General features: G+C 36.7%; 1 protein-coding gene across 2 annotated transcripts; it reads left to right on the top strand.

The window, feature by feature from the left end:
* Nucleotides 1-3,252: 3,252 nt before the first annotated feature.
* On the top strand, nt 3,253-23,405 carry LOC121301675 (carbonic anhydrase 14-like). Of its 2 annotated transcripts, XM_041231271.1 has the most exons (14): nt 3,253-3,496; nt 7,477-7,506; nt 8,036-8,206; nt 9,044-9,186; nt 10,693-10,785; nt 11,580-11,646; nt 12,371-12,528; nt 14,223-14,364; nt 19,157-19,195; nt 19,453-19,506; nt 20,393-20,416; nt 20,917-21,010; nt 21,418-21,510; nt 22,364-23,405. In XM_041231271.1, the coding sequence occupies exons 1-13, from the start codon at nt 3,370-3,372 to the stop codon at nt 21,476-21,478; spliced, it is 1,203 nt and encodes a 400-aa protein (XP_041087205.1). In that variant the 5' UTR covers nt 3,253-3,369; the 3' UTR covers nt 21,479-21,510; nt 22,364-23,405. The 2 variants fall into 2 exon arrangements, with proteins under 2 accessions (XP_041087205.1, XP_041087196.1); XM_041231262.1 differs by lacking the exon at nt 22,364-23,405 and having other exon boundaries at nt 21,418-21,585.
* Nucleotides 23,406-23,718: the final 313 nt, after the last annotated feature.

The raw sequence follows: 23,718 nt of genomic DNA, 5'->3' as shown, positions 1-23,718 counted from the left end.
GTGGTGCTCGTTGTCTTCCCGACACCTTTTGTTTGTAGTTTGTTCAGTAGTTTTTTATTTTGCCTTTCTGTTTGTTGTGCTGTATGTCTGCTGTGATCTATCATTGCTGATAGCATAATGCGAGTGTCTGTTTTATGTAAAGAAACTATGCATGCCTGAGTGGTGTTGTCAACATCACCTCCGTGTGCCTCTCCTGTCTGTCCACGGATAACCCTCACCCCCTATCACAAAGCGATGTTTAATTTCTAATTTCTATTTAGCAACATTGTGGAAATACATTACTGCATGTAATAATGTATAAAACAATAATGACAATGTAATGCATCACCTTGTTACATTTTTAAGACACTATTTATATTTTTTACCATTCACATTTAGATTGTATAACATGTAAAATGACTGAAAAAAAACACACTTTGTATTACTTTACTGGGGTGCAAACACTACAGGAAATTTGTGGGGAAAAAATAAATCCTACTATGAACAGGCTGGCTTTGTGGTGTGACATCAGGCTAGGAAATTAATGATTATCCACACCAGACTGGGGTAATGAATGAAAGCGCTGGTGTGCAGATTTATTGAAAAATAAAAGATTTAAGCAAAACAGAAACAGACACTGAACTCAAAACAAAATGGCACAGTGGCCAAAACAAAACAGACTCGAAACAAAAACAAGTATCATGCTGATGTAAACCAGCGCGGGTAGAATTGCTCTCTAATAGTGACTCTCTTGTCTCACGACTCAAGTCTCTCGTTCCGCCTCTGAACACACATTCTCCGTTCAGCGAAAGCTGCATATTTTTATATTGTGGCCGAGGGATTAACTGGCTATCAATTACCCAGTTTATCCCCCGACCACATTCGGCACGGGTTTTCTCATACGCGTGGTCAACAGCCAGTTTGTCAATAATCACTCACTGTTGACCACGCATTCTCGTGATTTTATCTGAAGAGGGCATTTTAACCCAATTCAGCATGTAAACAATAATAACAATAAAAATGCAATGTTTTTAAATAAAGAAAACTGTACATTTAAATAAATAATAATAATAATAATAATAATACAACAAATACAAATAAAAAATATTACATAGGCACATAGGGACAGGGTGTACTTCGTCACACCCACAAACATTTTTTCAAATAGATACTGATTAAAGACGCTTATTTGCATTGACTAGTCTTATATATGTCTAACTACAAAAGATAAGACAATATTCTGCTTATTATTTTACATTTATTCTAAATTCACAGCAATAGCTGTGGTGTTGTGCTGCGCACCAATAAAAGCTAAGGTGCTCCTTGAGTCTGTATATTCAGATTTACAGAAAAGTGTCAACATGATCCAGGATCCGCAGCGGTTTCCTCTAAAGTGGTGGTTGTCTTATTGTTTTTGCTTTAGGGTTCCTAAATCATAACTGACTGAATATTAATCTTACAAAACAACAACATTTCATAGCTACAAACAAGGCTTCCTAAAACAATCCTAAAACCTTAGTTCAAAAAATCACATTTTCTAAAAATAATGATAACCTGCCTACTTCACTGAGCTTTTAGTTTAGTAATCGCAAGTGCAAATACCAAAAAAACTCCATTGCCATATCATGTGCCATTGTACACTGCAGAACGAAGAACACTTCTCTAGCTGCTTACATCAGGTTGACAGCAACTGCATTAGGGCAGCTTGCTCCGGGTAAGGACGCAGCTCACTAGAAAACATAATTTGTTTTTCTATTCCAGATCAACACAATTTAGTCCAACAGATAAGGAACTAGTGCACTAGGATCAAATCACATTATTTTTTATTACAAATTATTACCCATACTATATGGTACTGTAGTTCAGATTTGTAACAAGACTTTTTGGTAGAAATCTTGTATTACACAGCAGCACCCATGGAACATTGAACACTCATGGGCACAAGCCCTCTTATCCTCTCAAAAGTTGGGGTTTCGATTGCAGCAGAGCCGGAATATTTGCCAGTGTAACCGCGCTGAGGACACGTAATGGAATGATTCCATAAACTTCCCAGCAGGCACTGCACGCAAGCCAGCTACGTCAACGCCTTGCGCCCTTCCCGTGATTAACTAGACGGTAACATTAAATATCTTGATTAAATATTCACTGCGTTTCATATACATTACATAGTGGAACTCAAGTGTAAATGCAGCAAGTGAACACACCTCAACAGAGTGCTGCCAGTCATACCACTTCTATACCATGCGTGAATGGTGTAAAGTTAACATGTGGGGGAACGTAGCCTAAACATTAGAAAAAATAAATAATTCATTCATTTTAAAAAGTTTATTCTTAGACTTAATTAAATGGAAAATATCTTTGTACTACGGGTCTAAAATATCTCATACATTTTGAACATTCCAGTTACGGCATTCCACATTCCACTGAGGGCTCTCCAATCTTTGAACATGTTGTATTCATATTGAGCACACAGAACAATTAGGAAAGTTTATAACTAAGGAAAATTATTATTTGTAAACTAACCAATCGGTTGAAAACTTACCGTTTTATACAATAGGTTTAAATTATTAAACTAAATAGATTTAATATTAAACTACTGATAAAAGTTGTCGTGGAGCTAAGAAATTTCCTGATCAATATTTTTGTTTTTTTTAAAAAAGTCACTTAAAAAACCTGAATGACATGCTTTTTTCTATGCAAAAAATAAAAATAAAAAAAGTGTGGATTACAATTAGAATATGTTAATTATTTCTATTTTATTTTATATAATTTTAAAGCATCTGTGGGAAAGCATTGGGAGATTAAGGTTACATGTTAGAAACAAAAGCCCATTTTTACTTTAATTAACACTGATCAGTTACAGTTTAATAAAACATCTACTTATTCGAGTTAGACAGTTGTAGATAACTGTCAAGAAAATGATTATGACATACTTATACTGATATAGCACCCATAGTTACGCTTCTGAAACAGATTGTCTCTGTGTGTTATGTAGTGAGTGTAATTATATGCTGCTGATTCATTCATTCTTTAAAAAAAGCAGAGAGTGAATCACACCCTTTCACACACACTACTGAACTTTGTTCACGACAATGAACTTCAAGAGCTGTCCTGGTAGCTTAAACAGGCAGGAACATTAGATTAGATTCAGTTTTTTTTTTTTTTTTGGTTTTCATTCCAGCTAACAAAGTGGTGGTTGGTACCTTTAAGAACCGGACGTGATTGGTTACTGAAGTGTTGTTTACCTATCACTGCCTTAAATTCACATACCAGGTGAACCGTGCCTGACTCACATGAGCACAGCTTTAAAAGTCATCAGGTTTCAGTGAGCTTTGTGTGCAGTGACTTCAAGGCTCCTGCTGCTAATACAAGTTTCCCCAAGTCAAGGGAATGAAGATGCAAGGCAAGGTGCTCTTTGTGTTTCTTCTTCAAAGCCTTTTTCTGGCAAATGTGTCTCCAGAACCCTCCTCTGAGGAAGACAGCAGCAGTGAGATCCACCATGAAGAGCAACACAAAAGTAAGGATGGCTTCATTGCATTGTGTTCTTACAATGACTACAACAGGTGACATTTATTTATAGTGATCTTCAGACTCATAAATACATATTGGTTTAACACATGGGTTTGCAAGTTTTTTATGATATATTTATATATACAGTACTGTGCAAAAGTTTTAGGCAGGTGTGAAAAAATGCTGTAAAGTAAGAATGCTTTCAAAAATAGACATGTTAATAGATTATATTTATCAATTAACTAAATGCAAAGTGAGTGAACAGAAGAAAAATCTAAATCAAATCCATATTTGGTGTGACCACCCTTTGCCTTCAAAACAGCATCAATTCTTCTAGGTACACTTGCACAAAGTCAGGGATTTTGTATAGTCAGGTGTATGATTAAACAATTATACCAAACAGGTGATAATGATCATCAATTCAATACATAGGTTGAAACACAATCATTACTTGAAACAGAAACAGCTGTGTAGGAGGAATAAAACTGGGTGAGGAACAGCCAAACTCTGCTAACAAGGTGAGGTTGCTGAAGACAGTTTACTGTCAAAAGTCATACACCATGGCAAGACTGAGCACAGCAACAAGACACAAGGTAGTTATACTGCATCAGCAAGATCTCTCCCAGGCAGAAATGTCAAGGCAGACAGGGGTTTCCAGATGTGCTGTCCAAGCTCTTTTGAAGAAGCACAAAGAAATGGGCAACGTTGAGGACCGTAGACGTAGTGGCCAGCCAGGAAACTTACTGCAGCAGATGAAAGACACATCATGCTTACTTCCCTTCGCAATCGGAAGATGTCCAGCAGTGCCATCAGCTCAGAATTGTCAGAAAACAGTAGGACCCTCGTATACCCATCTACTGTCCGGAGAAGTCTGGTCAGAAGTGGCCTTCATGGAAGACTTGCGGCCAAAAAGCCATACCTCCGACGTGGAAACAAGGCCAAGCGACTCAACTATGCACAAAAACACAGGAACTGGGGTGCAGAAAAATGGGAGCAGGTGCTTTGGACTGATGAGTCAAAATTTGAAATATTTGGCTGTAGCAGAAGGCAGTTTGTTCGCGAAAGGGCTGGAGAGCGATACACGAATGAGTGTCTGCAGGCAACAGTGAAACATGGTGGAGGTTCCTTGCAAGTTTGGGGCTGCATTTCTGCAAATGGAGTTGGGGATTTGGTCAGAATTAATGGTCTCCTCAATGCTGAGAAGTACAGGCAGATACTTATCCATCATGCAATATCATCAGGGAGGCATCTGATTGGCCCCAAATTTATTCTACAGCATGACAACGACCCCAAACATACAGTGAAAGTCATTAAGAACTATCTTCAGCGTAAAGAAGAACAAGGAGTCCTGGAAGTGATGGTATGGCCCCCACAGAGCCCTGATCTCAACATCATCGAGTCTGTCTGGGATTACATGAAGAGAGAGAAGCAACCTAGGCTGCCTAAATCCACAGAAGAACTGTAGTTAGTTCTCCAAGATGTTTGGGCCAACTTACTTGCCGAGTTCCTTCAAAAACTGTGTAAAAAACTGTGTAAAAAGTGTACCTAGAAGAATTGATGCTATTTTGAAGGCAAAGGGTGGTCACACCAAATATTGATTTGATGTAGATTTTTCTTCTGTTCACTCACTTTGCATTTTGTTAATTGATAAATATAAACTTTTAACATGTCTATTTTTGAAAGCATTCTTACTTTACAGCATTTTTTCACACCTGTCTAAAACTTTTGCACAGTACTGGAGTGAGAAATCACTATTTTTAAAAATAAATCTATAGTCTGGGCTTTTTAATTTTGTGTTTTAAATCTTTAATACATAGTAATACATTTGCGTAATATGTGCTGTTATGTACTGTCAGAGATGTACTGTCTGAAATGGAAATGACAAGCAGCATGTCAAGCGGATTGTTTATTATCTATATATCCCCAAACCCATGACATCTCAAACACATATGAATCAATATCATACACATCATCATCCACTTAACATACTTAAATAATAGTATGAGCGGTATTTTTTTTTTTACCACTATTTGGAAATTGTAATTTTGGAAACTATCACTAAACGTGACACTATAAAACATATTTTTATTTTAGTTAAATATATATGCCTGCTAGGAAGAGCCTTAGAGCCATGTGAGAAAAAAAATGTAAACTCCAAATTTCATCACTTTTTAAAGGCGTAATTTTGCGTTTTTAAAGCTGAATTTTTGAAAGCTGAATTTTGGACATACAAAGAAGAAATTTCAAGCTTTTATTTTTTTCTCGCATGGGGTCTTCCGTAGCCTGCAAAGTAATTTCAGCTGCAATGTGCAGTAATCAGACGCAGCAGCAGGTCATGTTTCAGGAAATCTTCTTTCCGTGCGAAGTGAAGATACAATTACGCATAATGTTGGCAGAAGCTGGGAAACAGAAACCAGTAGCAGCACTCAGTCAGGGTCGTGAAAATGTTTAAAGACTTGAAGTCTTGTGGCGGCTGGCATTTTATTATAACTTGACTTTTACCAAATATGACTAACGGAGGATGGTGGCGGCTTACAATGGTTGTAAGGAACACCTCTGCACAAACACAGGATACATCTACATACTGTATGTTGTCCCCATTGTACATTTGAATGATCCCGAACTAAGGCATGTGCTCGTTCCCATATAGCAAACATGACAATATTATCAAACTAGAATATGAGGAAAATAGTACTACCTTTGATTTGATTCCAGCTGTTAACAACTATCTGTCTGTCTCTCTTAGAATCTTACACTTAAATTTTTACATCTGTAATGATAACAATGTGCAGTGGATGCAGGTCACAGAGGTGTACTTTTCATGCTGTTATTTAGTATTTATAGCAGTGGCAGGAGATGTAAGTTACTGACTTGACAGGTTGTTGCTGTTGCCAATTTAAGCTCTCAATCCTGCTGCCTGCTCTTAGCTTTCTATGGTGGAATTTTACATGGGCTTTTTTCAGAAATGGCTTCCTTCTTGCCATTCTTCCATACAGGCCAGATTTGTGGAGTACCACAGCTATTGTTGACACATGGACAGTTTCTCCCATCTCAGCCATGGAATGCTGTAGGTCTTTTAGAGTTGTCATTTCCCTCTTGGTGACTTCTCTGACCAATGCCCATCTTACCCGGCTGCTCAGTTTGGGAGGACGGCCTGCTCTGAGCAGATCCTGTGTGGTGCCATATACCTTCCACCTCGTAGTGATCGACTTGATTGTGCTCCAAGGGATATTCAATGCCTTTTAAATCTTTTCACACCCCTCCCCTGATCTGTGCCTTTCCACAACTTTATCCCGAAGTTGTTTTGAAAGCTCCTTGGTCTTCATGGTAGTATCTTTGATATGAATGCACTACCCAAATGTGGGGCCTTACAGAGACAGGTGTATTTAATCTGAAATCATGTGAACCACTTTTATTGCACACCAGTGGACTCCATTTAACTTATTGTGTGACTTCTGAAGGCAATTGGTTGCACCTGAGCTTAAGAGAGAAGGAAGGTAGGGGCTCTGTCTATGTGGTCAAATGTAGCAGTTTGTCGTGTAGAGACAGAAGCTAGACCTTTCAAATTGGAGACAATTTTGACACATTTCATTCTTAGCTTGGAATGTCACATGTGAATTACTTGGCGATTCCACAAAGCACATAGTTTGGTTAATATCATTCAAAAGAGATCTAAATTACCACAATTGCACTTCTGTTATAGATTGGAGAGATTTGCTCTGTATTTGTGTTACCATTTCCACGTTCTGTTTTCCCAAGACCTTTTTCTTTTACATTTAGAGCAGTTCAGTGTTTATGTTCTCAGTGGTTAATGAATAAAGGAACATTCCTCCAGCTAAACAAGTAAACACATTAAGGAAGCAGCTATGCACAGTGTGGGTAATTAGTAATATAGCTAATGTAAATAGCAACTCATGCACCAGCATATTTCTGCAATATGTTTATTGCATCATCCCTGATATGACTGATTGTATTTATTTTTTCAAGGTGGATCCCATGGACACTGGAAATACGATGGTAATTATTAAATATTTGTTACAACTTGCCTTATTTTTTTGTTCTTAATAAAAAAAATATATCCTTATTACACAGAGTATCAATGGATGATCTAACAGTTTAGAGAGGATAAACTCACAGCCTGAGATGTATGAGATGACATTAACATTATCCCACTCTGGTTCTTTAAAGTAGCCAGACTGGTATTGCTTCATTGTCAGTCTGAGAGGAAAACATGTCCTTAATAAGGTCAATACAATACAGAACAGAGTCAAACTCAATGTCCAGTCTAGCCCCCTTAAAAAAACGGGTAGGCTTCAATGAATTTTGCTATGCAGAGTCCTCTTAGAAAGATTTCTGATCAGATTCCAGTTTAAAAGACAAATCTAGACTTTAGAATCCTCTATCAAGCTAAGATCCATACTGTAGTTAATCCAAAATCTTTGCAGTTAAATGTGTTATGCATTAAATTAACTATCAATTAAGAGTAATTGATTTGTTTCCAAATGATCTCCTCTTAAATAATGGCGTCTTTATGTTTTGACCACAGATCAGAACACATGGTCCTTAGACTTTAAAAACTGCAGTGGCAAATCTCAGTCCCCCATCAACATTGACACCAGAGCAGCCATATTCACCCCATCACTACCTCAGATTGTTCTGCAAGGATATGATCTGTCAGATGAAGAGAAACTGACGTTGCACAACAACGGGCACACCTGTAAGTGACCATTGGGGGCATTGTTGTGAAAGATTTGTAACAATTGACTTGCATTTAAACAGGTAAAGACAGCATTGCTTGTTTCTAAAATCCAAGTCAACCTTTCTGTTGAATGCATCCACTCTAAGGCAATGTATAGGTTGACTGGTACTGCAGTTTCCCAGGTGAAAAATGAAGTGAAGCTTCCTCCACTGTTGAACATTCATCATTCATCTCTGTAGTTAATCCACTGAAGCATAAAAGTTTCAGCATTTACCTTCTGGTGAAAAGTTAGGTTAGGTTGAAAATAAATGCACTTTTTAAGCAAATGCAGCTCATGTTGGTAACATACACGTTGTATTTAGGCAAGGCAATGTAGGTGTTATCAGTTTGCAATTGAGTATGTTAGTGGGAAATGTCTGTCTGTTTTTAACTTAACATGCATTTAAAGTATTTATGTTTGTTGTGCTCTAATCTGTTTGATGCGTTTCAGTGTAAGAGATTGCATTGTCAAGAAACAGATTTCATTGTACTTACCAGGTGCTAAAATGCTTTTAAAGGGTTTTGCTGATGCACCTATAGTACACATGTTCTCTATTTTCTGCTAATAGATTGAATCTCTTTATTATTACACTGCAAATAGTTATGAACATTGTAATGTATTTTATTCATATTTACATGAATAAATATATTTTTAAAAAACGGTTATTATTGCTGGTGCAAAATATAACTATGAAAAACAAAGTCAACAGAACACTTTTTATGCATTATTGGAAAAGACCTGCTTTACCTGGGATCATTCTGCTGTAGGGAAGGGAAGCAGATATAATAGAGGTACTTTCTGTCCTGTCTCTTTAGTGCAGTTGAGCCTGCCTGACACCATGCGCATAGTCAGGGGATTCGACAACGTGTTTGTAGCCGCCCAGCTCCACTTCCACTGGGGGACCGTAAAGGTTCCGGGATCAGAACACACTGTCGATGGGCTCCGCTTTCCTGCAGAGGTATTACTCACATAGTAGCTGATGGACCCAAAAAGTCGTGTCTCAATGACTCACCATTAACATCGTGGCTTGGTAACACATTACGTACTCAGCATTCATACAAACCTGTCAACTCTCCCACATTCACTGGGAGTCTCCCGTATTTTGAACCTTTCTCCCGGAAATCTCCCAGGAAAGATTTTCTCCTGTATTCTACTGTCAAACCCCCTTATGTCAGCAAACCTTTAGTGTCTACTAAATTCATGGCGGGTGTGTGGTTATTGCAATCCCCGCCTGTACCTATCACGGTTTAGGACCAAGGGGAGTCCTGTGGCAGGCATGCATTCAGTACATGTACTTAGTCACGTACCTGCACCCCCCCCCCCCCCCCCCGGCTCTCGATTTTGTATTTTCAAAAGTTGACAGGTATGTGATTCCAGTTTCCAAAAGCTCCCGTATTTTGAAAACTCAATGTTGAAAGGTATGCTCATACCTTCTGTCCTATGTCAGGCTTCACTTCATTTCCCACTATGTCCGCTGGTCCTAGTTTCTGTGTTAAGTTTAAATTAGTGGGTAGCATTAACTTTACCAACTCCTTTTAAGATATAAAAACTTCCCCTTCTCGTGCTTCTTTGTTCTAAGCTAAATAAATTGATTCGGTTCCATCGGCCTGCCTTCATAACTATTCCTTTAAGGATTAGTCTGGCTGCTATTTTCTGGACTCTCTTCAAGACTGCAATGTCTTTTTTGTACTGTATCGACAACGTGTGCTTGAGGCTGCAACTAAAACACACTCACGGCCTGTATCCCAGCTTAACTATGTTTCAGGCTATAGTTGCTTTAGTTTGCACAGTCAGGGTAGTAATTATTTCACATGGAAAATCATTTTCTGGTTGGTGTTTATATTTTATCCTAAATTCATATCACAGGGGAAGCTATCCCATCCAACCTTACTTTAAAATGATTTATTGTTATAACATGATTTTGAAAGTATAATTCCTACAATAAATAAACAAATACGAATATTACTTTATAAGGGGCTTCAAATATATATATATATATATATATATATACACACACACACACACACACACACACACACACACACACACACACACACACACACACACACACACACACACACACACACACACAATAATGAATATGTGAATATGTATCTGTTTCTCAGCTGGTTTTGTGTGATCTGCTGTTATGAAAGCATCACACTTCAATCTAAATCTGTAAACACATTTACTTTTAATAAACCAGTCTGGAAGAGTACCCACAACCTCCAACTTAACTTTTTATGTAAAATGAAACATTGCATTTAACTATTATTTTGCTTACAGTTCTTAGAGCGCATTGATTATGGTGAGTTTCATCACACAATTAGTTCAACTTCTGTCTTCTATCATACTCTGCACTATATGACCGCTGTATGTGTTTAGCAAACTATTAGAACAAACTTATTTGTTCTAATAAAAACAATAAAAATATTTATATGTATACAATATCTGTTTGTTGCAGATCCACGTGGTTCACTACAATGCTAAATACAACAATTCGTCAGAAGCAGCTAGCAAACCCGATGGCTTAGCAGTGCTTGGTGCTTTCATAGAGGTAAGAGTTGTTATTTTTTTCATCAATATTCATATCTTTGCCAAGACATAGCAGCAATTTACAAGAACCTTCTCTTTGCTGCCCGATATGCATAAAGTATTAGCGTACCACAGTAATATAGCACTGTTGCCCTGTGCATATGGTGATTGGCCAGTATGTCTGAACAGAGGGATGTAGTTTTATCATCCTATTTCTCAAGTTAAAGGTTTGTGAATAGTGCCCAGGGTTTTCAAAGGCTCTTGATGGCTGGGAGACTTTGATCGTTACATGTTATCAAGATCAAAAACCTACCTATAACGTTTACATGTTAAAAAACAAACACTTTCTGTTGACAATGCATTACAGTGTGTTTTACTGTCAAGCTGTACTAGGCTGTTATCAGTTAATAAAGTTCTTACCAGTTTAACCACTGGAGCCGAGCTTTTGTTTTATCCTGTTGTTTTAATTAGTAAACTGACCTTGCAAGAGGGCAATCGGAGTTTCACAAGATATAATAACATGGGGTTTATGGCATTTGAGTCACCACACCTTCACATCCATAGAAGGACATTTCCACATGTTTGTGTGAATTGACTGGGGAGAACTACATAGGTGATTGTTCGCCACAAATAGCTTGTCTATAAACAGTAGGAAATATACAATAGGAGTCTTACCGTTTATTGTGAAATAAAAAAAAACAACTTTAAGTTCAATTACAAAACCATAAATGATTATACTGTTTCTTAAAAAGTAACTAACTTTTTTTTTCTTCAGATTTAAAATAACAGCTTTTAAATAATGCTTCTTTAATATAGATTGGTCCACAAGAAAATGCCAACTATGATAACATCCTTTCATCTTTGACTGATGTCAGTATAGAAGGTAAGTTGTTGTTTTTCTACTTCTTCTTCTTCTTCTTCTTCTTCTTCTTCTTCTTCTTCTTCTTCTTCTTCTTCTTCTGGTTAATAGCTTCCTTTTTTGGTTTCAGAGATCTAGCACTATATAAGGCTTGTAGTAAAGTGCTATAGAGCGCTTGATCTGTGAAACCAAAAAAGGAAGCTCTTAACTATAGCCATACTTTAGACGTAAATCCAAAGAGAGGACAGGGACAACATTTGAAAACAATAATTAGTACTGGCAATGTATTAAATGTATTCTATAAACTACCGATGTGAAAAAAGAATAATGCATAAGTGTCATTGTTTTTCATGAAATATCATCTCTTCATACTTGTTGATTGCATAGAAGTGAAACAGAGTTGAAGACGGCTGTATATTTTCTGTAATGTATTCCATGGCTATGCTTCATTATAAATCTGTGAATCTTCGTTATTGTCATGTTGGCTATTCTGCTATGTCTATTTTTATATAGTTACAACTTTTCAATGCTGAGATTGTAGCAAAAATAAATATGCTTATTTTGATGCAATCGGTAACTCTTGTGTTTACACCACTTGACTACACAAGACACAATATTCACCAAAATGTGCCACTTCTTGTTCTCTGATGAGGCTGCTTAATAAATAAAAACATAAATTCTATTGCTGGGGTACACAACTTAGAATATAATGTTTTCGCCAACTGCTTATGAATATATTCTTTTTCAGAATCGGATACAGAGATTCCTGGCTTTAATGTTAGGTTTCTGTTGCCACCCAATCTGGACCACTTTTACCGCTACAATGGGTCGCTCACCACACCTCCCTGTTTTCAGACTGTTAATTGGACTATCTTTAATGATACCGTCAAAGTTTCAAGAAAACAGGTTAGTAAACATTAATCCAGTTCTCTCACCCCACTTGAAACTCTTCTTTTGCCCAGTAGTTCTGAGCTTTGTTATACTGAAGTTGAAGGTGTTGCAATAACAGTTTTGTTTTCTTAAACTAATTGTTTCCCATAACAGACATACAAGTGAGTAATTGATGAACTACTGTGTTACAAAACAAAAGTGCTAATGCGTTAAAGAGATTAACCTGCTGTAATGCAATACAAATACCAAAAAAATAAAACTGTACTGTTCCTGTGAAAACAGTGTCCTTGTGTAAAACACATCACAAACTACCAGACAACCTGGTACAATCTGACAGTCTCTGCTTGAGAGTCCAGGGCTAAATGGCTGGGGATATTCAGGTCAGGATTGAGGTGCGCTCTCAGAGCTGCAAGGACAACACAAACACAACTTGTATTGTACTTGCTGAGGAGTGACTGGAAGACTAAAGGCATGTGTACATTTACAGGCTTACAGATTTGTCGGCTGATGAAGGTTATTTTTTAATGAAGAATTTTGTTTTAAAAAAAAAAAAGTGGGATGCTTGATTTTCTAGCCCTGGAAATCAAGGTGTGACAGACACTTAGGAAGTGTCTGTCAATGGCAGTCGTGTACAAAGGGCAAGTTACGGAGTCAGAGTGAGCTGCAATGGGGTGAGAAATTGGTACAATGTCACAACACTGGCTGCATTTTGACATAGCAATGCTATTACTATAATACAGTATAAACTTTCTATAAATCAGTTGCAGTAATATGATACTGTATCCCATCCCAAATCTTCAAGTGTAATCGTGTAGACATTCACAGCAACTTGGAATGCCTGCAGTGAATAAGACAATACACTATCAAAACCTTCATTTCTGTATCGATTGCCCTTAATACTGAGTTACTATACATTGGTAAGGTTGTGGTTTTATTTTATTTATTGTTATAGCAATTATCAGTATATTATTAATTAAGTATTGAATATTAATTATTAAATATCAATGACAAGAACAAATTATTTTTATTAAACAACAATAATATTAATGGTTATTGATAGTATAAAACAAAATAGTTATTTGCAAATATTTCTTCAAACAAGACATACTAGACACTAGCTTACAATTTAGATAAGTGATCAATATTACCTAAACTGGAAAAACCCTCACAGGCAAAACCTTAGAGATATGAAGGTCTGGGGAACTCAGTTGTCTCTCACAAATCTTAGTTTATATGCATATCCCAGCAAACAGGTTCTTTGCAATCTCTGTAGCATTGCATCACTGCTGTGGCTATGCAAACTCACAGTTTCGTAAGTCTAGTTTTAATTATGAAACGACAGTTTTAGGCCAGTACGAAACTATCCTCTTCCTTCTCAGGGGCCCACATTCACTCATGGAATAATACTCACAGAAAGGTATGGGCTATCTTATCTTATAGATGTATATATCACTGCCTACACAGACCAGACTTTGTGTCGCTTATCCCTTGCACAGCTAGCATACATCATGCTTGGCTCTGTGCTTGCCATGGTTTAGCAAGTCTATGGAAAAACACTTGCTTACAAAGTCCAGTTTGTATGTGATTACATTAATATTACATCCATATTTAATAAAATTCTTATCAATGATTGCAGTTGACTTTGCTTTTGACGACTTGCTCGTCACTGCTTAATGTAGCACCTGCAATGTTCTTCATTCCCTCTTCAGCTTTCAGAACTTGAGGACACACTGAAAGCCGGGCATGACACAATACTATCCAAGAACTTCAGAGCCCCCCAGTTACTGTATGGGAGGAGAGTTCTGTCTTCCTTTGAGGCACTCAGCAGTCCTGGAGGGGTGAGCAGTAGAGGTATATGTGTATATTTATTTGAAAATTGGTATATACATTCTACAATATTTTGTTGCTGGGTCTACACTGAAACTAATTGGACAACATTGCTAGCAACCCCATGTAATGTTTACATTAGCTGTTCACACAAAAGTATACTGTAACCCTTGAACTGGATAGAGTCTACATCAGCCAGTCATATATGTATGTGATTCAAAACTTTGTTTGTTTATTAATTTATTTATTTTGCTATTAACGTTTTATTGGGGTTTTTTTTTTTTTTTTTTTTTTTTTTTTAAATATCGTACAATAACTACATAAAAAACAAGGGGGAAATCAAATAATAATAAACAAAATTAAAAAAGAAGGAAAACCTGTGAGGATACAGACAAACAGCACTGCATACATAAATTAATACACAGAACCAGAGGTCTACAGAATTATACCAGTACTATACAAGATCATGTGTTTGATCAGTCAGGGTGGCGTAGCCTTGGAAAAAATTAGAGTCCCTTTGATTCCCTGTCCAGCTATAGAAACGTGCTGGCTGCTCGTTCCATATTCAGAGAAGGTCCAAATAATCATCAAACCATGTATACAGTGCGAAGCAAGATGGTTTATGCTCATTCAATAAGAAGGATCGTTCTTTTCACAGACATAAAACCAGCAGTTGCGCGGTAGTGCAGCAGACTTAAAACAACCAGGTCTCAGACCCAAAAGCATGTCTCAGAAGATAGCGGTATATCCACCTCCAGTGTCTCTGACAGCACATCAACAATTCTGGACCAAAAATGTTTCACTGGAGGGCAGTTCCCGCAACTATACCAGCATAGGCCCAAGTGAATACCTCCCATTCTAGATCATCTTGAAGGTGTTATATGTGCTCTGTGTAACATAATTCGGTTTTTCACACACCTAGACATCAAACATGAATTTCTCCATATTTTGTCCAATTGAGGTTGTGTAAAGGTCTTGTTTAAATCTAGTTCCCACTTCTGTTGTATATGAATGCGAGGGTCATATAGAGGTGAAGCATTTTATAAAGTTTAGAAAACATCCCTTTTTGCTTCAGCCTCAGATCCGTATCTGAGATGGAAGCAATACTGATACTAGAAGTAAATAGCTTCTTAGTCATAGATTTTAGCTGCGAATACATTAGAAAGGAGGAGTCACCCAGGCCATACACTGTTTTTAATCTGATTAAAATGCAGAATATGATCTCTCTTAAAAATTTGACCGAGAGAAAGTATGTTGTGATTCTGCTAATCATGATTATAAAGGGTGTTCCCTCCTGCAATGAGCAGGGGGTTGTGCCATATAGGGCAGGGAGGGAGAGAGAGGCAGCCCACCCCACCTTTCAAGATCATCACATACAACTTTTAAAAATTTTTGGTCCATTCAAGCTGAATATTGAAGTTATTGGGGATATAATGATAATACCAAGATATTTCATTCCATCTGGTTTCCAAGTGAAAGGAGTATTATATTGGTCACTGTGATAGGTGTGGAAATTCAGAGGCATTGCCTCAGATTTACTCCAGTTAATCTTGTAGCCAGAGAGTCTGTCAAATGACTTTATGAGATCAAGAACAACTTGGAGTGAGTGAGAGGGATTAGTGTCAATAAAATATCGTCTGCATACATATTTAGTTTAAATTCATGATTCCCAGTGGTTACTCCCTGAACATCCTCATTAGACCAGACCGCACAGGCCAGAAGCTCCTCTGCGAGAATGAATATAAGAGGGGACAAAGGGCAACCCTGTCTAGTTCCATGGTACAAGCAAAACATGTCAGAGACCAATTCATTAGTCCTCACAGCGTAGACTGGGGTACTGTAAAGAGCTTGAACCCATTGTAGAAGCATAGGACCAAATCCATATTTAGCAAGAGTGAAAAACAAATAAGGCCACTGAATCCAAAGGCTTTTTCAGCATCTAAAGATATTGCTACAGAGGGAGACTGCAGGAGATTGGCTTTCAATATTGTATGGTACAGCCTTCTTATGTTATAAGAAGGTAGTCAGCCAGGCACAAAACCAACCTGGTCCAAGTGTATTAGTGATGGGATAACTTTTTCTAAGAGGAAAGCTAGTGACATTTTATAGTCTTTGTTTAATAGGCTTAACAGACAATAGTTGCCCATTTCCATTGAGTCTTTACCTGGTTTTGACAGAAAGGAGATTGTGACCATCTGCATTGTGGACGGGCGAGCCTGTGTTTCTATTATTTCATTAAATAGTTTAAGAAGGATTGGTGTTAAAAGATTTTGGAAATGTTTAAAAAATTCAATACTATAACCATCTCCTCCAGGAGCCTTCCCAGAAGAGAGACTGTGGATAGCAAATGTGATTTCCAATTCCACTAGGGGCTGCTCAAGATTTTTTTTATCCTCCTCTCCAACTACTGGGAGATTGAAATTCTTCAAAAAAAAAACTATCCAATTCCATATTATCTATAGAGAACTCTGCCTATATAATGTGGAATAAAACTGTTTAAAAGCTGCATTTATCAAGGTGGGGTTGTGTTGACCAGTTCCGGAGTTGTCTTTAATAACTGGAATTAACTTATTATTTTCCAATTGTTTAAGCCTGTAAGCTAACATTTTACCAGCTTCATCACCTGATTTTAAATATTTCCTACACAGATGGAACAAGGTAAAGGTTGTTTGTTCATGCACTAAGCTTTGTAGATGTGCACTCAAAAAATCATCTGGGGCAGGATTGCCTGGTTCAGCCATGTGCTTTGCTTCAAAAAAATTTAGTTTTTCTAATAAACTAGATCTTTTTTTCTGTAATTTTCTTCTTTTTGGCTGAGGCATAGCTAATAATCCAACCTCTACACAAGGGTTTGAAAGCCTCCCAAACAGTTGCAATAGAGGAGACAGAACTGAGATTTAAGTCAAAGAATTCTTTGATTTTCCCCTCTAGGTAGAATGTAAATGCTTCATCTTTTAGCAGGGAGTTATTAAACTTCCATTGTTTTGATTTGTAGGTTTTAGTTACAGGATCATGATTGCATGATCTGAGATGTGTATACTATGTATTTGGGCATGTGGCAAAGTGGTTAGCAGTGTGCAGGTGCAGGTGATCAATAAACAGACAGACAATTATAATCCAGGTGCAATGTTGTTTTAATGGTTTTTAAATCCATTCATTACTCTTAATAATAACAACAACACCTGCAATGTTTATCATGGCCTAATTACAATTAATTGCCATGAAACCAAATGCATTACTCCTACATTCCTTCTTTCTATAACTTTGACAGTCATAGTTAAGTAAGCTACAACAGCATAGGCACCGAGTTTTGAAATTTCTGGGGGGTGGAGTTTTGACTTAGCCGTCACACCACCACCACCCCCCCCCCCCCAATAAATATAAAACCACAAAAACACAGAATGCAAAATAAACAAATATGCTAAACAAATGTGCATAAGAAGAATTGACATTTCCAAAAATAAAATTTTGATTTAAATAGAGGGGAAGGTCAGTAATCATAGATAAATATGATTACTGGAGTTTCTAAAACTGAAAAACCACACCCAGTTGTTCACACCTATTCATACAACCACTGAGTAAATATAGCTACGAGGTTTTTGAACCTTGATGTGCTGGTACAACTACACACCATAACGGCACAATAAATATGTATTAGATAAATGTGTCATACACGCCAATCCTGATGCTTTGTCCAATTGATTATTGTTCTTTAGTCATACACATACAAGAGCCAGGTGGTCTTTGACCAACTGAAAATACGAAAGGCAAAGGCAAATTACTATTAGACAGAGTGGTAGTAACATGACACCCTGAGGGTTTCTTCTTGGACCCCCAGCCTTTCAGTCATGGGTGAAGGGCTGGCTAACCTCATGCCACTTATGATGTGAGCAAGGTTTAGAAGGGTCTGAGAGCTAGACAATGTACTTGCTGCACCAACTACGCCCTTTGTCCCATATTTGAAAGGTTGACACACTTGTGTGTTTGTCTATGAGAGATGGCTAGCGTTATTGAGAGTTCGTGCAATCATTCAGAAAGTTTACGCTGTAGCTATTGGCTACTTCTATAACAAAGGTTCTTTCAATATTGTCTATAGTGATTGTTGACGTTTGAACTTTAAAACTCTACAGAACAACTTCCTGCCTGCATAGAACTAGCTGGTCCTTGTCACGCATAAAAAAAAAAAAAAAAAAAAAATCTAGTATTTTGCAGTGTAAAGTCAAAAACTGACTAACAAAGACAATCTTCCTTATAGCAACATTTCATGCCTGCTCATGCTCCGAAACTCTTATGACAAACATTTCTTAGGTAAACTGTTTTAACACACTCATAGAGTTTGCCTTGGAAGTAAACTCAGATGAAAACATGATGGCTTCTATTAAAAAGCCAACAGGTTGCTTGACTTACACCAACTGTTCATCAGACTGATTTGTCACAGTATAATTTGGTAAAATAATGGGTTAGTTGTGGCTTTTGTGGTGGAAACAAATTGTTATGTTGCAATTACAAAAGAAAACAAATACAAATAGTTTTAAAATTTGACTGATGGATATTATTCTACATCACAAAACCGCCACACAAATTATGAAAAGCTGAAGTAAGAGCCTTTTCCTTGCCTCATCGGCGCCACATGGAGTTTGTCTGCTTTCCTTAGTTTCTTCTAGTGTTGTACCTGTCTACCTTTGCTGTATAATGGATATTGTATGTTCTGTGTTCTTTGCCATCTATGTGAGCAGTTGTACCCAACATTGGTTATGCCTTGCAGCTACTGTATGCTCGGGAACATGCAATTTACAAACTTTGTTTCTCCACACAGGTACTCAAGACACTTCAAGTGGAAAATCCTCAAGGCAAGGTAAGCAGAAGAAAAGATACACTTACTTCGGACAATGACAATATAATAAACAGATTAAAGATTTAACTTTGTCTCCTTAACCATCTTAATAGTACCAGCTGTAAAAGCAGTCATATTTTTAAACCAATTTCTTTTTTTCAAGTCTTTATATTAACAATATTTTGTGTTGATTAAATTTGTGAGAATATAAAGTCTAATTTAAAACCCCTTTTGAATTTAAAATTATAATAAGTGATAACTGGTTGTGACCTCTTCAGGTGCCGGACTGGGCTCAGGTGAAGATTCATCTGAAAGAGACTTGACAGATAAAGGTGAGAAAGGTTAGCAGAAAGAATGAATACAACAATTGAAACAGCAATCTTCTGTATTAAAAGTGATAAGCAGTTTTCACTTACAGTATATTCACAAAAAAAAGCCTATACCACTTCCAACTTGTCACCCAGTATGACATTGAGTTAAAATCAATCTAAACTACCTCATTGATGAGAATGTTCATGTAGTCAAACCAATATACAGTTGCTGTATTTAAAGTTTTAAAAACATATATTTTTTTCAAAAACAAGAATTGTACAGAGTGAGAGATATAAATAGCGTATTTTACACCTAGTGCTTTTTAAGCAATGCCTAGTTTAACCTTCCTTGTGCTTTCAACTGCACCAAAGGTAAGTGATCCATATACGGCTCCTCAGAACAACTATGGCACATCTATTATCAAGCTACGGTCCATTGGAGAAAGAGCCTTGTGTAGAGCAGCTCCTTACCTCTGGAATGCACTACACAGCTCCATAAGAGATTAACAGACACATCTTTTTAAACTAGCTTTAAGGATCTGTGCTAATGCTGTCTCTTACTTTGTTGAATGTATTTTTTATTGTTTTTTATTACTATATTTTACTTTACCCTGTCGTTTGTTATCTTGTCTTCTATCAACTATGTTAAGCGCTTTGGGATTGGAAAAGGCTCTTTATAAATAAATGTATTATTAACTGTAAATATCAAATCCAATACTGGCAAGGTCCTGTCACACTTTTCATATACTATATTTATTATGTGTTGAGTTTAAGTAGTAATTCTAAAAGTAGAAGTACAAGTTTATTGTAGTATAATTAGCATACTATATTTATTATACCAGTGCCCCAGAGTCAACCAAACTAAAAACCTTGAGTAATTGTATTTTGTACCTTTTCTCTTTTCCAGATGCAAAGTTTGCCTTGGGCCTAGGTAACTAACTTTGAACTGCATTACACGGGTGAAAGAAGGGGTGCATGGGGTTCAACACACCCCAGTAATCTTTGAAGACCCCCCCAGCAAAACTGTTCAAACAGTGGTCTTAATATTGCCATGCTTCCGGCTGCTAACTGGGTATTTCTGGCTAACTACATATACTCCTAAATAAACAAACCATATACTCACTCTGTCGTCCAGAAACTGGATGAAACACGTATAAGGAGCTCCTCCTGAAGTCATATGAGAAACTCAAAATATTATCAGTAACAACAGAAGGGGGAAAAACCTGCAGAGTCAGGATTACACTTACTAACCAGTCATAAAGTACACTATTAGCAGTGAATAATTGACAGATAAAAAGGACAAAATGTACTTTCTAATTTAATAAAACAATGACCCTTATTAATTGATTATACATACTTAGCTCAAACGTGATAACACATTTCAAAATGATTGTGCAATTGTTTAATCGTCTTTACTTCCTTTTTTTGCAGGCGAGATATTAGCTATTGTCTTCGGGGCTCTTTTCATAGTGACATTATTATCTTTTATAATGTACATGGTTCAACAGCGAAAGAAAAACGCAAGGTAATTTGATTTCTGAAATACAGTACAAGTGCAGTTTTGTCTATATGTCCATTTATTTGTTAATTGTCAGCCTGGCCTCTACAGAAATGTAACACCTTAATTCCTAAATACCTTTGCAAAAAGCTAATGGAATGCACTTTAAGATTTCCAATGCCCTAACATTGGGATTTAAAAAGGAATACAATTCAATCAGTCGCAATCCCTCTTTTATGATGGGTCTTAGCTTAACCCTAAAATCACCATCAAAATACTATCTGTACATAATGCACAAAATGGTGGTGTTGATCTGTCAGCTGTACCTGCTGCGCTGCTACTGTAATAGCTAGTTAGATGCCGGATCAAATACATTTAAGACAAATTATTTTGCAAATTTAAATTTCAAATCACTATTTTTTTTGTTTCTACAGATTGAGAAAGGCTATTAGGCAGAATGTTATCTACACACCTGCATCCAAGGAAGGGGTGTAACCTGAAGGAACCAAGTTTAATATTCAATTCAGGTATTTTGTGATAAATGTACAGTAGATAAAGAATGTGCCTGTAATGATAATGCATTCAGTTTTATACTCAGAAAATCCACAAATGAGGAGGTAAAGACAGTCCAAAATGTAACAATACTTTTACCCATATAAGCATTAATTCAGAAGAAAAACAAACAGGGGAGTAAAACTTCAATCAATAGTTTAGGAGCCGATGACTTTTTTTTGTAGAATATTTTCTGATTGATTAGACATACAGGGCTTGAATCGTTATATGAATTCAGTCTTGCATTACCACCAAAAGCAACTTGGTTTCAGTGTTCAGACTTGTAATTTCAATGTAATTTTCTTTTTCTTCAAATTTGGTAGACTTTTTGGTCAACCACAGATCAATCAACCCAAACTAGTTTCAACTTGTGGTCATCTCTTTTTCCACACAGCAAACAAAACCCCTTTTGTGAAATCTACTTGTCACTTCGAATGTATGATAGTTAATACTGATACTGAAGGAATGTACCATTTTTATACTGCGGATTGCAATACCACTAAGAGAGAGAGAGAGATGATTGCAGATTTTGTTTTGTAGTTTTATTCATACAATATATTTTATTCATATGCAGTTTTACTGTACCATAATAGTATATTTATGAATGGTGTCAGTCGCATAATGTAAAGACTTTGTATCTATCTGATGTATAAAAACACTGATATTATGTAATAATGTGAAATGTTTGTGTCCTGTTCAGTGATGTAGTCGAGACGGAACTCGCCTAATTAGTAGGCAAGCTAAGTCACATGACTCCCATCTCCCATGACTCAGTCAGTAGTCCTCATGATGCAATGAAAAGAGCATTAGGAACTTCTTCTATTACAGACTACTACTTTAAGAAGGCTAAAAATGCTGGTGAAGACGACGACAACAGTGCACCAACTTCGACTGTAGACATAAACAAAGCTACTGAATCACTGGCATATAAAGCATCCTGACAAGTGAAAGAGAATTAGATAGTATTACCTATTATGTGTGTTACTAGAAGTTCAGTATACAAATAAAATGTGAATTCGTATAATAATTCTTGTTTAAAAAAATCAATGTTTTAGTGGCGTTTTGGTATCTTCAGTTTTAGGACTATACCACTGGTCCTTTACTTATTTGGCAACTCTGTGACACAGTAGGTACTATATTAATTATCTAAACAGTGGCAGACACAAATACAGCGGTCCTTTAGCTATGCTAATCCTGCTGCTGTTCTCCCCCATATACAACAAACTTAGACAAGAGGTCTGGCACGATCCGTGTCCGAGACGAAGAAATAAGTATGAACGTCTCTTTTCAATTCATAATGTTTGGTTCTCTGACCTTACTGTCTTTGAACTGGAACATCAGTTCAAAGAGGAAAGGACAGGTTGCACTTATGGCAAGTGATGGAAAAATAGAACATATTTCAAAGCTAGAAATCCCTATGGTAAAAGGAAGAGAGACTGTGGTCAGAACAAGGTATGTAGAGTGCACCAGACCACATCCCATGTTAGCTCAAGTTCGTTTACACATTTTGAACCAGAATTTTGAAAGTAGGAGTGCACCAATAACAGTCCATATTAAGCAGAGCCCATTAAAATCAGCTCAATGTCAGCATTTAGAATTAAGTGGGAATTAAATGATAGCAAAACAGATGAGCCTCCAGCCTGCTAAGAACAACTAGGTCGGAGTGCTTTAAAGCCTAGGAAGGGTAGATATCCTAACCTGAACCTGCAAGAGGTACTGACTTCTTGAAATCTGTAAGGGTTGAACTCATTCTCATTCTTTTGATGAACTTTACTTGTTGAACTTACTCCCTTTGTTGAAATATTTTTATTTTACTTAAAAGCTTAGGCTGTTTGATACACATTGGTTTTAAAACTCCATGTGGGAGAATCATAATAAAGCTTATTTATTTGATTCAAAGACTTGACTCTTTTTGTCATTTGTTCTGAACTGAAATTCTTCTTACAAGAATCTTGCAGCCTTAAAATCAGCTCATTGCCGAAGACAGTTAGGGTTCAAGAGAAACAGATTTGATCTGTCGTAGTTTGCATCATTAAAATTGTCACCAATGTCTTTTTTTGCAGATTTAGTAACAAATGTTCAATATTTACCGTTGTGCAATACAAAAAGAAACAATTTATAATAAATATTTTTTCAAGTACTGTTGTTATTTTTTATTAATAAGCTTCCATTCATCACTGTTT

This window comes from Polyodon spathula, chromosome 2, assembly GCF_017654505.1.
Source record: "Polyodon spathula isolate WHYD16114869_AA chromosome 2, ASM1765450v1, whole genome shotgun sequence".
Taxonomy (NCBI): domain Eukaryota; kingdom Metazoa; phylum Chordata; class Actinopteri; order Acipenseriformes; family Polyodontidae; genus Polyodon; species Polyodon spathula.
This window is presented reverse-complemented; position numbering and strand designations above follow the sequence as displayed.